The sequence below is a fragment of the Lissotriton helveticus genome, chromosome 10 (assembly GCF_964261635.1).
Source record: "Lissotriton helveticus chromosome 10, aLisHel1.1, whole genome shotgun sequence".
NCBI classification, from domain to species: domain Eukaryota; kingdom Metazoa; phylum Chordata; class Amphibia; order Caudata; family Salamandridae; genus Lissotriton; species Lissotriton helveticus.
The window spans coordinates 1,077,249,076-1,077,265,322 of record NC_136071.1 but is presented as its reverse complement, the minus strand read 5'-3'; the positions used below and the strand labels follow the sequence as shown (position 1 = coordinate 1,077,265,322).

At 44.3% G+C, this 16,247-nt stretch overlaps 1 protein-coding gene across 7 annotated transcripts in view; it reads left to right on the top strand.

Moving 5' to 3' along the window:
• The window catches only part of PHF14 (PHD finger protein 14), a 1,314,486-nt gene that overhangs the window by 1,144,754 nt on the left and 153,485 nt on the right, over window positions 1–16,247 (top strand). Inside the window, exon 19 of one of the 7 annotated variants that reach the window (XM_078663789.1) lies at window positions 3,508–3,583. The exons of the other annotated variants lie outside the window; for them this stretch is intronic. Coding sequence (XP_078519915.1) covers window positions 3,508–3,549 — 42 coding nt within the window. The 3' untranslated portion in view covers window positions 3,550–3,583. The remainder of the gene's footprint in view (window positions 1–3,507; window positions 3,584–16,247) is intronic. 7 annotated transcript variants of the gene reach the window in all.

The window sequence follows — 16,247 nt, the reverse complement described above, 5'->3', positions numbered from 1 at the left end:
TTCCGGAAGGTCAACAGATCGATGGTTTGCCTAAGTGAAAGGGGAAGCTTATTCCAAAGTCCTGCCACTTGCACTTGAAAAGAGCGGCCTCCTTTACGGACCCTGCAATACTTCGGGATGACCATAAGATGTTGTTGGGCGGATCTGAGAGATCTAACCGGTACATAACCAGCGACTCTTCTGCAGATGTCCTTTGCTCCGAGGCCATGCAAAGCCTTAAAGGCCAGAACCATTGCCTTAAAACGAATTCTACTGCGCACGGGCAGCCCGTGCAAGTTTCTGATGTGATGGGAGATCCGGTCTCTAAGCCCAAGTCTCAGAATAGCCCCGGCTGCCGCGTTCTGTACCACCTGCATTCAGTCTACCAGTTTGTGCACACTTGGTAGGCCTGTGTTTTGTATAGTGTCAAGCCATTGACTAGAGGCCTTATCAGTTCACTGGGAAAAGATATGTCAGATTCTTTGGTGTAATCTATTCATAATGAAAATTGATCACAAAAAGCAAAGATGCCTGACTTACTTATCGTGAAAAGTATTTGTTAAAGGCACAATGCTTTAAAGGGTGCATTGCTATTACACAGTGTTAAAGCCTGCAGGCAGGTATTTTCTTAGACAGAATCTCACAGTCTATAGTAGTAGACAAGGGTTTTTATGTTGCTGATCCACATAGACAAACCACGGGGATAGAAGTTCTGTACTATGGTAATCTTAAATAAGTTCTTTAGTAGGAATTTGCATTTTGTGGGAACTGTGATTCTGTACATATTTGTAATGTTATTATTGTATACACGATTGTTGCCTTATAGTTAAGCTCTTACCCAACACAGTAGTTCTGTTTTGGTTATAGAGATAAATGGTATGACAAAGATAGTTGGCCTGATATGTTGATTGTGAAAAGCCTACGCTCGAGTCAGTAGGCATTTAAGGGTGGATTGTAGTTATTCCACATTAAAGCCTATAGATGGGTATTTTGTTGCATAGAATATAAGATATTTCCGTAGTAGGCAAGGATTTTGGTGTTGATTACCTCCTCGGCCCAACCTTGGGATTAGAAAATGTGCCTAAGCTCAATACGGTAGGCTTGAGTTGGTTATGGTGACAAGCCAATGATAACAGCTATAGGACTGATTGGTTGAGAAAATGTATTACAGATACTATTGGTTTGATCTGTTTAATATTAAAACGTATGATAAAGTCAGTAGGCCTGATTTATTTATTATGTACTACATATGCTAAGGCTAACAGGCATTTTAACAGGGGATTGTTTTTGCATCATGTTAAAGTTTGCAGTCAGTTTTTTTGCTACACAAAATCATACAGATTACCTTTGTAAGGAAGGATTTTGGTGTTGGGTACCCCTCTAACAAACCCTAAGGGAGGTCAAAGATTTGCATTGCAATAATTCTTGTTAGAATCTCTTTGGAATGTCTGACAGGTTTAGCTGTCTATCAGGATTGTGTTATAATAATCATTAGATAACACATACGTCCATATATATATATCCATGTAGATACTTGAAGGTCCCTTGGGTCAGCCTTATTCTGCCATTAGTTAGGCAGTGTATCAGTTACCCTCTGCTTCTATCCATTGCAGCGTACTGCATGGAGTAATGGTTCAGCCGACATCAGCCATTGGCTCTCCTGCCTCTTTAGGCTGTCTCTCTAGGATGCCTAGAAATTCTAGCCCCAGATGTGGCATCACTGCTGCTTATTACCATCCAGCCGAATTTCATGAGATCAGAGGCACAGCAAACAACCACTTACTGAGGCAATAGTTATAGCGTTTTCATATGTAAAAGGTTTTATTAACAACAGCTATAACATGAACAATAGCCATACAAGCTTCCCTCGTGTATGCAATTTCTGCATGCTCTACTTAACACAGCTGTATTCATCCATGGTGCAAGGCCTGGTCCCTCAGTAGTTCTTATTTGACTAACTAAGTTGTTGATTACATGGACTCCTTGACTGCAGATTTTCTTAAAGCATTGGTAGGCGAGCAAATCTGCTGCTGCTGAGTCTTTTCGGTTCAGGGGCATGGCAAATATGAAATGGCTAATATTCCATCCTGGTTTGCTCAGAGGCTCCACACTTTCTCCATCCCCACACTCACAGGTACGTCTGGTTCATCAGTGCTTAATGTGATCAGGCGGTTGCAGGTGGGATCCACCAGCACATTTTTTGGGGCACCATCATCTATTTTGACCCAGAACTAGAGAGAAGGGGGTAAGTCAAAGAAAACAAAATGTAAAAAACATGAGAAAAGGAGGATGCGGGGATGAAAAAGGAACCACTAGATTGAGATGAAGAGGCAGGTAGCGACTGCTAGTGATTTAAAGAGGCATGAGGTGAAGCAGCCTTGGTATTCGCCACTCTGGCATTCAATAGTGCCGGCCGTGGTCAGAGCAAAGCTTTGGGCCCTGGCACGTATGTTTTTTATACTTAACCACTGTGGTTCCGGGACTGAAACAGTGGGCAAGCAGCCAGTAAAATTTCCGTACCACCGATTACATGCATGTCCTTCTGCCCAGAAATGAAAGCGGAGATGAGCATGAATGATTTGGTGTAGGTAGAGAAAAGGTGGGAAACATGGATGAGGGGCGGTAGAGGGTTTTAGAAATGTGACGTAAGTGGTTGGAGTGCTGTGTGAGATGGCAAAGGGATTACCCCAAAAGTAAAGAATGGGGTTACTGCGGTGCTCAAAAGCTGAGGTATATAGGCACTGACAAGATACCTTACTGTTGAATTACTTTTAAACCGAAGCTCAAATTTCAGCTTGAGTAGGAAGCAGTTCCAAAGAGTCCTGTTGACAAGAGAAGGGTAGCACTTGACTGTGTAGAGTGTGCCCCGATAATGGAGCCCTAAAGGAAATCTTTTGCAGTAAGTCAAACATTCAAAACCAGATTGACACCGCAAGGAAATCTGAAGAAATTGACTGTATCTGTAATACTTGGCGCGTCACACCTCCAATAGAAGTCAAAGAAAGTTTTGGTCTAGTTCCATCTAGAGGAGCAAAAAAAACATCTTTGCCATAATGTTTCAAGTAATATTTGACTCTTTAATTGAGTAGTGTGCTATTAATGGGGAATCGTATAGCATTAGTGGCGACTACGTCTGACTGTGGGATAGAAACTTCTTTCTAATATTTGATATTGGTAAATGAGGACCAGAGCATGCTACATCCTGTCCCAACGAAAGTGAAGTACCCATTGATAACAATGCCATTGTAATAATGCATATTTTGTTAGTTCATACAAAACAATGGCAGGTTTTACAATAAAACAAATGTTTTACAATGCAAACATATTGCTTGAAATGCTTTATTTGCATGTCAGAATTTTTACAGAGTATGTGAATCACCTTTAGGTGCGTGCCACCTGCTCCTGACTACTTTTTTGTGATTTTCTGAAGCAGCCTTTATTATTTTTGTTCCCCTAATTCTGAGTATACATATATAATGAATATACAATGTGACCCACCATTTCTTACAATACTATACTTTTTCACAGGAGATTCATAAAGCCAAACTTGCTTCAAATAGCAGCAATTAAAACTGGAATTGAAAAGGAAATTTAGCCAAGACAGGTATGCAGCCATAGATATATTTTGATTTCATTTCACTATGGTACACCACCTGGCTTGTTTAATTTTTGTAGTTAATTCTCACCTACATTTTTTTGTGTGCGAAACTAAGCACTATCATTTCCCGCACGTTAAACATCTGAACATTCATCATTCTATGGTTTGCAATTCATCGAGTCAAGCATCATTTTCTGTATACATAGACACCAAAAAAATGATTTTTATGTGCCAAATCATGTTAGTGATTGAAAATCATTGCTGTTTCAATCACCCGTGTAATGTATACTAATAAACTATGACATGATGTGTAATGTGGAGTAAACTGAATAACTTAGGGTTTCTAATGCTAACAAAGCCATTTTGTTTTAGAAAGGATTTTTTAATGGCTGTTTTGGAACAAATACCAACATGTGTGAGCATTGAATTACATCCTGTATTATCAACTGTTTAACACCCCTTGCTGTTAGTGGTGGGTCTTTTTATGGTGTTTGAATGCATGGATCCCTTCCATTGCTAGAGAATTTGATGGAAGGTAATGCTTTGTTGATAAATTCAGTTCTTGGCACTACTTCTGATAACAATGTCTTGACTTGGGTGGTACACACGTTTTAGCCAGATGACACATTCTTTCCAAAGTTCTTTACCAGTGTACAAGGCAACAATGTCTCCACCGAAGTTTACAGTGTTCAAGACGTGCTGACTGTCAGAAACATATGTTGTTGAGGGACCCACACCACTTGTGCATGATGCTCAACTCCAAGTAATGTGAAGAGTGCTCCCTCATGCACCTGGAGTCGATCTGGGACCATGAAGCAAAGCTGTATGTAGCCAAACACCAAATAAAGTCCAGGGCCTCGCATAAGTCCACCTCCTCCCACAATTCAAGGGCGCAGACCCGTTCCTGCTCCTGTGACAAGTCCTCTTAGCCATCAAGGTCATTGATTAAGTTCTAATTGAAATCCAATAGGATGCATAGGAAGTTGAAGGAGTACTTAAATCTATCCCTCCGCTCTCTGTCTGAAGAGAAGTCAGGAGGGATTCAAGGTGCCAATCAATCTCAATCCCAATTGCTGAGCCGATTCCTCAGCTGGTCTCATTGCGCCCCGAATTGCCCGGGCCATCCGCAACACAACAACAGATTGAGGCCATGTTGCACATATTTGGCACTTTTCTATTTCCTTCTGGCATGCCTTTAGGCCCCATGGATCAACAGGGGTCTCCAGATGGATTACTTCCAGCTGATCGATCTCTAGCACCTTCAATGGCACTTGAACCTGCCTCTGGTTCCTCACTTCTGGTGCCAAGTTCTTTTCTGGTTTCATTCTTAGTTAACTTTGATCCCAACGTTTCCGGTGCAGGAAATTGAGCCTCTGCCCACTCCTGTGCCCTTCCTTGAGCCGAACCTGCTTCAACGCCGACCAAGCCTTTCCCCTACTCCATTGCACCTAAACCCCATATGCTCTGATTTCGACAAAACATTTCCCTATTTATCAGAGGCTTCATTTCTTTTTCGCTTGGACTCTGATCAAACTGATAATGATGATGGGTATGTTTTACTCCATAACTACAATGATGATGATGATATAGATGAACTTGCAGGAATTCAGTCAGCTGGCTAACTCCCCCTGATCGGTTTCCCCCATTGGACCGCCAACAGAGGAGAGACCATCATTTGCCGTGTTGATTGGGAAGTGCAACTGTGGTCCTGGCTCTACAGCTTCCTTCAGTTAAGGTAAGACAATTTTCCTAACTAAGATTTTGCATCCTGGGCCAACCTCCTCTCCTCCTTTGAGTCCTTGCTTCCATTTAATGAGGTCCTAACTGAACTTTTGTGGGTACTTGGGAAAAGATTTTCTCCTGTCCACCGGTGCACAGCTAGGTGGCCAGGCACCGCAGACCGGTGCCGGGCAACCCGGACTTCGTTGCACAGCACACGTCTCCTGAGAGTTTGTGCTCCAAACTTCCACCATCAAAGTCAACTCAAATGCATTTCCCATTACACCGTCATATAGGGAGTCAAAGCAGACTGAGGCATTGAGTATGCATACGTTCTCTTCTGCCAGCTTGCAGTTGAGGTCAGTGTGGTCTGCCTCTTAGGCCACTATGCATACGCTCTTTGGGAATAGCCAAGAAAGATCTTGCCGGTGGTCTCTGAGGTGTTTCGGGTCTCTTTGGCTCAAGTCATTCAAGATCGCCAGGAAGCTGCTAGAATATGTCATTATGGGTCGCCTGGAGCCTACTGACTGCTTTGGGCATGTGGTGGGCACTAGGATAGTGCTCTGCTGGCTTGCTTGGATGAGATACATTTTTGTGGAGGCCAGCAATATTCTCTAATGGGCATGCCCTTTCATGGCTCTGCCTCTGCAAAAAGTCTGATTATGCCCTTGAACGCCTTAAACAAAGCAGAGCCACAGTGTGTTCCCGGGGGCGTTTCTACTGCTCCCTATCAGCTTCCTCAGACCTGACCCTACTGAGCCTAGTCCAGAGGGCTGGCATATAGACATGGCAAGGCCAAGCCACCACAGCCGCAGTCCACCCAGCCCTGCGCCTAGTGGCATCAGACTTCAAACTGCTTTAGTTTCCTCTTCAGTGCACACAGCCACCCCGTGGGAGGCAAGATCAGACATTCTCTTCCAGGGTGACAGGCCAGTAAAGCTGACCATTGAGTCCTTAGATCACCCGAAGGGCTACTCTATACCCTTCCTTTTAACCCACTTCACTTTCCTGCCACATCAGAGAGGTTTTCAGAGGAACACCTATTCATCTTGCTGTAGGTGGTGGAACTCTACTGGCCAAAGGGGCTCTGGTGAGGGTGCTGGCCTTGGTAGTAGGCACAGGTTGTTACTCCCACTATTTCCTTGTACCGAAGGAGGACGGGGGCTTTTGTCCTATTTTGGCTCTCCTTCATCTGAATGCCTTCTTATATAAGAACAAATTCAAAATGCTCACTCTGGCGCTAATCCTCTCTTTCGTGAATCTGGGTGACTTGATGCTTGTCTTGGACCTGGAGGATGCTACTTTCATGTGCCCATCCTGCAGGCCCTCAGATGACACCTAAGGTTTCAAGGTCAGTTGGGAGCATTTCAGTTTCCTGTACTCCCTTTTGGCCTTACCAGTGATCCCTTATTGTTCACAAAAGTGACGGCCATCTTCGCTGCCCATCAGAGGTTGGGGATACCAGTTTTCTCCTACCTTGATAACTGGCTGTTGAAGGTAAGCTCGGCATAGTCGTTGAGCACCTCCAGACAGTGATCCTCATTGAGAGGATTCTCGATCAACAAGCCAAATTCACAACTGACTCCTTCACAAATGATTTCCCTTTTTAAGAGCCGTTCTGGATATGGTGCATTTCAGGGTCTTTCCTCCTCACATCCAGGATATGTGGGCTATCCTTTAATTTAACTTTTAATTGGGAGTAAGTAGGAATGTCGATTTTAATGCGCAAGGAATTGTAATTTGAAACCCTCTTTCATTCAAAAGTAATATTTTAAGTCACATTTCTAAAAATGCCACTTTTAGAAAGTTAGCAATTTTTTGTCTCGACCATTTGGTGCCTGCAGCCAGTTTCCCGGGTTACATGAATAGGTGTAACTGGCAGTTGCTCTTTGTGTATTGCTCCCAGATAGAGAGAAGCAGGAGAATAGGTGTTTGAAGGATGCACGTTCTCTGGCTTGAGGAGCTGTTACCTACCACACTTGCACATCACAAAGGCTCTGCCTGAGCACGCTAGTCTTTTGTGGCCCCAGTAAAGCTGGGGCCAGGGCAGCGAGGCAGGATATTCCAAACACATCTAGGGGTGGAAACCTGGAAACCTCCAGAGCCTTCTCCTACTTCAAAGTGGGTACCAGGTATAAATATTGGACCCTCTGGCCCAACTCTTCAGTGCACCTGTGGAAGACTTCGAGGGACTGCTGTGCTGATCTGCAAGAAGGCTGCTATTTTGTTGCCCCTTGCCAGAGTTTAAGGGCTGGACCTACATCTTGAACCCAGAACTACTAGAGTAGCTCCAAGAGCTAGTTGGCTGGCATCCTGTTCAGAGACTCTGTGGTAGAAAAAGCTTCCAACGACCTTGAACCCAGTTCCTGGACTCTGCTGTAGGTCCTACCCTCCACCCGAACCCTCCCCCTTCCAAGTCATGCCAACCCAGTCCTGACCCCAGCTGTGGTCGGAACTGACGCAGCTTAACGCATCTCCTTGCAGCTCCGATTCAGAACCTCTGCCGCACGACTCTTACCCATCTCTGGACTTCTCATCGCAGCCCGCAGTCTTCTGAGAACCACTGCTGCGCAATGCATCCTCAATGCAGGCCTTCGCAATGCAAGGCCCTCGTTGCCGATATCCTCCACAACAATGCAGGACTCTGCATCACAGTCCCCCAGCTTCCTTGGAACTGCCACTACATGACACATCTACGACGCAGGATATCTCCATGCAACGCAAACCAGGATTTAAGAAACTTTCTTCAGCTGGCCTAACTTGGTCCCTACATCTGGCCCATGCTCCATCGTGGTTGTCCTGAACTTGTGACTTATAACCACCGTTTGGCGCTTTGTGCTTCTAGGCACTATTTTTACTAGCATAAATAATGTATTACATTTTACTCTGTTTTTTAAATTGTTTTGGGATTTTTCGTATGTTGCGTTTTCACTTTATTTTTGTTTGAAGTGTTGCATAATACTTTAAGCCTGACTTCTTTGTGCCAAGCTACCAGAGGGTTGAGCACAGGTTAATTTGGGGTTTGCTTGTGTCTCACCCTGACAGTTTGTGCTAGCTGCTTCAGTAGGTTTGATTCGGGCTGCACATATCTTGAGATCCATTTAAAATTGTACTAAGAGTGAGGGCTTCAGACAAATCATTGCAGTAAATAAGATCCAGATTTCGTGATTTATTTATCAATTTGGGACCTCTAGATGAAGCCATTGCTGTACTTCACCTAACCATTATTGATGACATAGCTAGAAATGTTCTAGATAAGCTAGGAATTGCTCAATCTAACCCAACAATGTCACAACTGAGTCTTTCTTTAAAGAACTTTCATCATTTTGGACTTGGACAGTGTGTTAACTGCTGACCCCAAAACTTTGCAAGCATGCAACATCCTCCTCTGATTGCATGGAATATGTCCAGGTGCCATCCAAGGAGGGGTAGCATTCCTTTAATCCCATTAGCAATCAGTAAACCCTATATGAATTTTTAAAATGAATTTATCTTTATCTATTACAACAGTAAAGACCTGTGTTTAAGAAATTATGCAATGCATGCTTTGCTACCCACTTAGGATTTCATGGAGTTAGTGAACAAGAACCATCCTAAGAGTGAAATCCCATTTAGCAATATGAACTTTGTAAGACGACAGCACTCTACTGTAGCTTATAACATGGTATCATGTATATACTTAATTGTACATATCAGTTGGTAGCATTATATTGTTGCACAAGAAATCATACCCGTTCTGTCTTTGAAGTTATTGATGAACAAAAATGTCGTCCCCCCTGGAAATTGACCCCAAATGTTCTCATTTGCAAAGCAGAAAGTTGCCCTTCAGAACTTCCCTTACTGCTGAAACATAACTCATAATTGCCATCCAAAGGAATAAGTGCAGACGAGGAGGACCGGTAATGTCCTTGGATGTGTATCAATATCGGCAATAAGCCCAGAAAGTCACCTAGAACTCTGCAGTAGCTATAGGATAAAATGCACCAAACATGGATGAATAGGTACAAATTTGATGCTTTATGACTAACTCTGTTGTTTCTGAAGGATACTTCTAAGGGCAGATTCTTCAACTTAAAATCCTTCTCGGGTGTCAGACTGAATCTGGAAAAATGTCTTCAGCAGTGCTCCCACACCCCACGTGGTGGTGCTCTCTATTGCACTGGAATTGACGGAGTGGAGCTCCATATAAGTGCCCCCTGCCCCCGTCTTCCCCCCACCCTTACTCCCTCCCTCTTCCCCCTCCCTCTTTCCCCCTTCCCACAAAGTCGCATTACTTTTTCATCTGAGCTTTCTGACGTCGGTCTGCAATTCTGCTCCCAATTTCATTGACCCTCCGACATCATCTGGAAAGCGAATTCCAGTGTGCTAAGGAATAGCATCCCCACCCAAAACTGCAGGTTTTAAACCATACAACTGCAGAGAATAGATGTCTTGCAAGAGTTGTATGTCTCTGGGCTTAGGTCATGATGTGAAGTTATGCAACAAATATGCCCTCAAGCACCCAAAGGAGATCCTGGGACCGAAAGGCAAAGCTGTACATTTCTGAACACAAGTAGGAGTTGTGGCCTTCGCATAAGTCCCTTTCCAAGTCAGAGGCACAGGCTCTGTCTCGCCTCCGTATCAGTCCCTTGGGCACTAAATGCGGTGCTCGTGTCTTCCAGTTAGTCAAAATCAACATTCCAGCACAACCATAAAAAAACAAAGTGGGACTCGACCCATTCACGCCACTCTAAACCCGAAGAGAAGGCACAAGGCAGGGCCTTATGATGTGAGTGGTCCACCTTCAAAGTCTCCGGTTGTGTAACATATTCCTCCAAATATCCCAGTGTGCCTGGAGTTTCCCGGGGCATCAGCAACACTGCAGCAGATTGAAGCCTTGAAAGCGGCCATGCTACAGATGTTTGGTGAGCTTTCGATTCCCTCTTGTGCGCCCTTGAGCCCCAGTGAACTGTAGGGCCCCCCATCTGGGTATTCCCATCCTGGGTGCCATATGACCCCTTCGGACCCGCTAAGACACTGGTACAGGATCCCAGTCTGGCTCCAAGACCGGCTTCTGTCCTTTTCACATAGACGCTGGTACAGACACCACTGGTACTGAAAGAGGATCTGATACTGATCTCAGACACCAAATTGGCAGATTACAAACCTGCAACCCGTCATCATACTCCCTGAATCTAACCTGGTGCATCTATGAGAACGTATATTTCAGCAGAGGCTCCATTATCTTTTTGATTCTGAATTAGATCAAAGGACACCCCACTATGTAGTTGGTGATCGGATGGCTTTCTATCCCCTCTCTACATAGTGTTTTTCTATATGTATTGGCAAGAGGCCAATGGGCTTGACACCTTTTGTGGGATAAGGCTTGATTCGCCCCTTGGGCCACCAAGGGAAAACGGTTGAGGTTCTGAATTTAATGCTGCCATTAGTCGAGACCAAAAGAAATGATCTGAAAAGAAAATCTGCATCCTGGGCCAGATACCTCTGAGCCCTTGCTGCCTTTTAGTGAGGTGCTCACTGACACCTTAATGGCTACTTCTTCAAAGATCTCTTCCTGCCCACTGGTAAATCGGCAGGTGGTCATGTGTCACAGGCCAGCTACTGCCGATCCTGTTTTTCCTATCAATCATCCTACTCCAGAGGGATTTGTGGTTCAGGCTTCAACAGGTAAAGTGAATCCTAGTTCATTCCCCTCAATTTCTGTTGATAGGGAATCCAAGAGGATTGAGTCTATGGTTATGCATATCTTTTCCTCTGCCAGTCTGAATTTTGTGTCTTTCAATGCTATTTGCTTATTGGATCATTAATTTATGCACTTGCCCTGTTCAACAAGTACAGTGAGATCTTGCTGGCGGTTCTGAAAGAACTTAGGGCTACTTTGAAACGATTCATGATGGATAATGCACATCCAAATAGGTCATACCTACTGGTCTAGACACTACTGACTGGCTGGAGAGGGCATTTGACACAAATGTTGTACAGAGATGTACAGGCCACCCTCGGGCAGATGCCCTTTGATGGGCCGCACCTTTTTGGTGAGAAACCAGACTGTTTTGGAGTGCTTTAAGGAAATTCAAGCCCCGACTAACTCATTGGGTTTGTTGACCCCTGCCAAGCAGTTCACAAAGCAATTCAAAAAGTTCAGAGCCTACTCCAGCTGTCTGGGGTATAGGCAAAGATACTCCCCCCCCCCAATCGTTGCTGTAATCACGTCAGTCTTTTTGATGCCATGGACATGGTTGGGCAGGAAGCATCAGGACCACCAGAGGCATCAGTCTGATCATTCCTCTTCCACTGCTGTAACAGCCACTAAACCACCTTTGTTTCCTTTAGTGGTGCAAACCCATCCAGTGGGGTGTGGGAACCATAATTTCCTCCCATGGTGGTGATGTATCTCGTCTGACGTTCAACATGGCTATGCCCTGCTTTATTATTGTGCCCCAGCAAATATTCCCCCACAACACCGTAAATTTCATAGGATCACCTGTCCGTTCTGCTGCAAGATGCAAGTGTTACTCTCCAAGAGTGTTATTGAGAGGTTACCGGACTCAGAAATTGAGGAGCGTTGTAACTCTCACTATTTCATATGTGCTGAAGAAGGACTGGGGTCTTGGATCTGTTTGGGACCCGTGACCCCTACAGGCCTTCCTGTGGAAAGACAAATGCTGGCCCAGATCCTGTCTGTCCTGGACTCAGTTTACTGTATGATGTCCTTGGACCGCCAGGGCCTGTATTTACATATACCCATCCTGCAGTCCCGTACACGTTACATGCAGTTCAAGGTAGGCCAGGAACTTTGTTTGCCTTGCTTCCTTTTGGACTCAACATTGCCCCTCAGTTATTCATCAAAGTGATGGAAGTGGTCAATGCCCACTTTTGAGCTCAAGGATACAAGTTTTCCCCTACCTTGATGACTGGCTGTTGAAGAGGGGCCCTCCACATTGAGTTATAGACCACCTCCAGACGAAGGCGAACTTCCTTACATCGTTGGAGTTCACTATCAACTAGCTGAAGTTGCACCTAACTCCTTTGTACAGGCTTCTTTTTATCTGAGCTATCCTGAACACAGTGCAGTTCAGGGAATTCCCTCAATTGTAGTGAATCCAGGACATTTGGGATATGATGCCGATGTTTGAGCCTAGGATCTCAGTGAGCGCAGCTCTACGGCTTCTTGGCTTTTTAGCCTCCTGCATTCTCCTCAGCAATTCAGAGGGCACATGCGGGCTCTGAAGTAGAATCTAAAATTCCAATGGGTCCAGCGTGAAGGAGATTTGACAGATGTTTCCCAGATTTCAAAGGAGGTGGCTCACGATCTGCAGTGGTGGCTGCTTGAGGGCAATTGGTTCACCAGCAGGCCCCTCTTGCTTCTCCATCCAGAGGTGACAGCGTTTACAGACACGTCCCTGTTGGACTCTGGTCTCTGACAGAAGCATGGCTCCATATGAGACTATTGCAGTTGCATGACATTTGTCTGGCTCTGAAGGCTCATCAGCCATCCATCACAGGGAGGCTAATGTGGGTTCTCATGGACAACATCACAACCATGTCGCACTGCAACATGTAGGACAGAGTGGGGTCTTGGGTCCTGTGTCAGGAGGTTCTTGGCCTTTGGAGTTGGGTGGAGCATCAGAGCATGTTCCAGATCTCAAACCACCTGGCAGGTTCTGTGAATGGCAGAATGGACATATTGAGCAAGCGCAAAATGACAGATCATGAGTGGCGTCTACATCCTAAGGTGGCGCAGGGCATCTTCCAAAAGTGGGGAGAACATGGGCTATATCTTTTCTCCACCATCAAGAACAAGCAATGTTGAAAGTTAAATGCATTTGAGTTGCTGCAAAGACGCTCATTAGGAGATATGCTCTGGCTGGAATGGAACACAGGACTTTTGCACGCCTTCCTGCCTCTACTGCCTGGAGTTCAGCATAAAGTCAAGAACCACCAGGCCCAAGTCATCCTGGTAGTTCTGCTTTGGGCCAAGCATGTGGTACCTGGTACATCTAAGCATGAGCATCTGTCCTCTGATCAGACTATCATTACAAGAGAATCTTCTGTTGCAGTAGCATTGCATGGTGATCTAGCTTAATATATGCAATGTACACCTGCATGCCTGGAGATTGAGCAGAAGTCACTAACTGCATTTGATCTGATGCCTGAGGTGGTGGACACTATGCTGGCTGACACATGCCCTTCTATGACCTACATTTATGCCAGACACTGGGACAAATTTGTGGCTGGTGTGGTGCTAGCAAGACAGATTTCTTACAAACAAGGTTGTCGGATGTTCTTTTGATTGTTTTATCTTAGGCTCAGCGTGATTTTGCAGTAAGCACTATTAAAGTTTGTCTGTCCTTTCAGCATTTCGACACTTCTGAGACCAAACGTCCATGTTTCAATCTCCTGTTGGAATGAGATTTTTTAAATGTTTGTAATACATGTTCCCTCTCAAATCGCTGGTTATTCCACAAGGGAACCTTAATTTTGCCTTGACATTTCTCATGTGTACGCCTTTCAAGCCAATGTACAGTTGCTCGCAGCATCTCCTGACTTTGAAGACTGTGTTCTTCATCACAATTACCTCAGCTCATTGCATGAATGAACTCGAGGCACTTTTCAGTGTAACCGCCAGGCATCACCTTTTCCCCAGACAAACTGGTGTTGAGGACTTCGGCTTCCTTCTTGCTAAAAGCCATGGTTCCCAATCACTTTGTAGTATCTATCACAGTGAATGTTCTTTGGTCCCACTCACCACTTGTAAAAGGAGGAGAGGGTCCATTGGCTGGACCGCAAAAGAGCTTCAAGCTTTTACATTGGACGTACCAAGTAACAATATGTGCACAATCCACTTTTTTGGGTACGCTGAGGGAAGAAAGGGAAAGCTGTGTACCCTGTTGAGATGGATAGTGCTCTGAATCAAGATCTGCTATGCACTGGACAAGAAGAGAAGCAGCTCCCAGAAGGTCTACTAGGGCTAAGGCTGCTACCACTGCTTTGGCTCATGGAGTGCTTGTCTTTTACATCTGCCAGGCTGCTACTTGGGCATTCATGCACAAGTTCAGGAAGTATTACTTTCTTGACACCCAGGTTCCATGGGAAGAGCCCTTTGCCTACTCTGTCCTGGAGGATTTTTTGGTTTGAGTGTTCCACAGGCCGTCATCAAGGGGAGTTACTGCTTGTTATGTGTGTGACAAATCTACAGTTTGAATACTCTGTCTAACCACAGATTTCTCACTGCCCTCCCACCTCCCTGTTTTGTGGAGTGGCCTTTTTTTTAATCAACCACAAATGTTCCAAGTTAGTATTCAGCACACTGGTTCCAACAATTGTTTAAGCTTTGTGTCTGAGGGTGCATCAAGGGAAAATAAAAAACTACATATAAGTGCTGAAATCAATCACTCCCAGGCCAGTATGGAGCTGCACGGTGCCACTTAGTGGTGGACGGGAGCACTGCTGAAAAAAGGTTTAAAGGTTTCCAGATCCAGTCTTGCACCTGGGAAGTATTCTAAGGTGAGGGATTCTTGGCGAGTTCGAGTATCTACCAGAATGTGTCTTACCAAAGGCAAGTGCCCTTTTCTTCAAGCATATGTAGGATCTGCCATATTGAGTTATTGACAGAAGAAATACCTATTTCTGAGTGGTTTAACTTACCAAATGCCATTTCAATACGGTGGTCATATCTCTGGCTCCGAAGAGGTTGTCCGTGTCATAAAGCCAACATATGCTGAGGACGGAATCTTAAAAACGTTAATCATAGATGTTGAGACGTAATAACTCCTTGAGGTCCATCTCAATGTAAAGCTGTCTAAAATGTATTTTTGTTAATTAGCATGTCTACCCTGTAGAATGAGAGTCATATGATGCAAGGTTTCAGTGGCATCCCCTTCTTGCTGCCTAACACTACAGTACTCGAATGATAGGTGGGAGTCTTGGAGCAAGTGTATAGAATTTACTTTCGAAGAAAAACCAAATGCTCAGGTCATATTGGCTAGGGTCAGGAAACAGCACGTTTTTGTATTTATTTTGTCCACTGAACAAGTAAATCCAAACCCCTGAAGCACAAACCATTTGGCTGCCAAATTAATTTATTTTTGGAGGGCTATACATGTAAGTTTGTGGGTGTGCACACCCTCGCAAGGCATTCAGCCTGGAATTACCACTTCCCTCCTACTTCCTCCCCTTGATTGAGTTTGCTTACATAAAAATCTTCTCGAGAGTAAATCCTTGAATGAGTAAAAACTGACTTATGCACTTGTAAGCTCTTTTCACATGAGCAAATAGGTTTGAGAATAGGGCTCATAACAGGTTGACAGTGACAAGACGCTGCAGCGACATCTAGTGGCATATAATGCTTAAGAGGCACTAAGTGATGTGCCAAAGAGTGACACAATATGGTCTGTTGGAGCTTGTCTGACTGTCATTGTTCTTGTTGCGCTTCATTAGGCACTCTAGGCACTAGACCATGTATATAATCTAGTTTTATTTACAGTGATATAGTGTGAAATCAAATGAATGCTTAAAAGTAAATTTGCTAAAGCATTTTACAAAACAGTTTCTCAGAAACTAAAGTAACAAAGCGACTAATGCAATGGTATAGTTAAAAGAAGGGTATATCTGAACTCTTTTATAACCAGAACCCTGGCACTACAAAGGCACAGACGTATTTACAGCCCTACTATGATTTTAAAAAAAAGATACCTTAATAGAAGTTATTCATTTAGGGAGCCAGTGAATACTCACTGGTATGTTTATTTTTTGGTATAATTTGAGCTTTGCTTGAATCCCAACCCCAGCATAACATCAACCCTGGCATAATCAGAGTGGATATCATCAGAGATCTTATATAAGAGTACTGGCATAATTCGTGACCTCACTGCATGACATCAAATGGCTTATGTTGATTTCTTCCTTTTTAGGTCGAGCATTCGAGACCTCTTGTATATACTTTAGTATA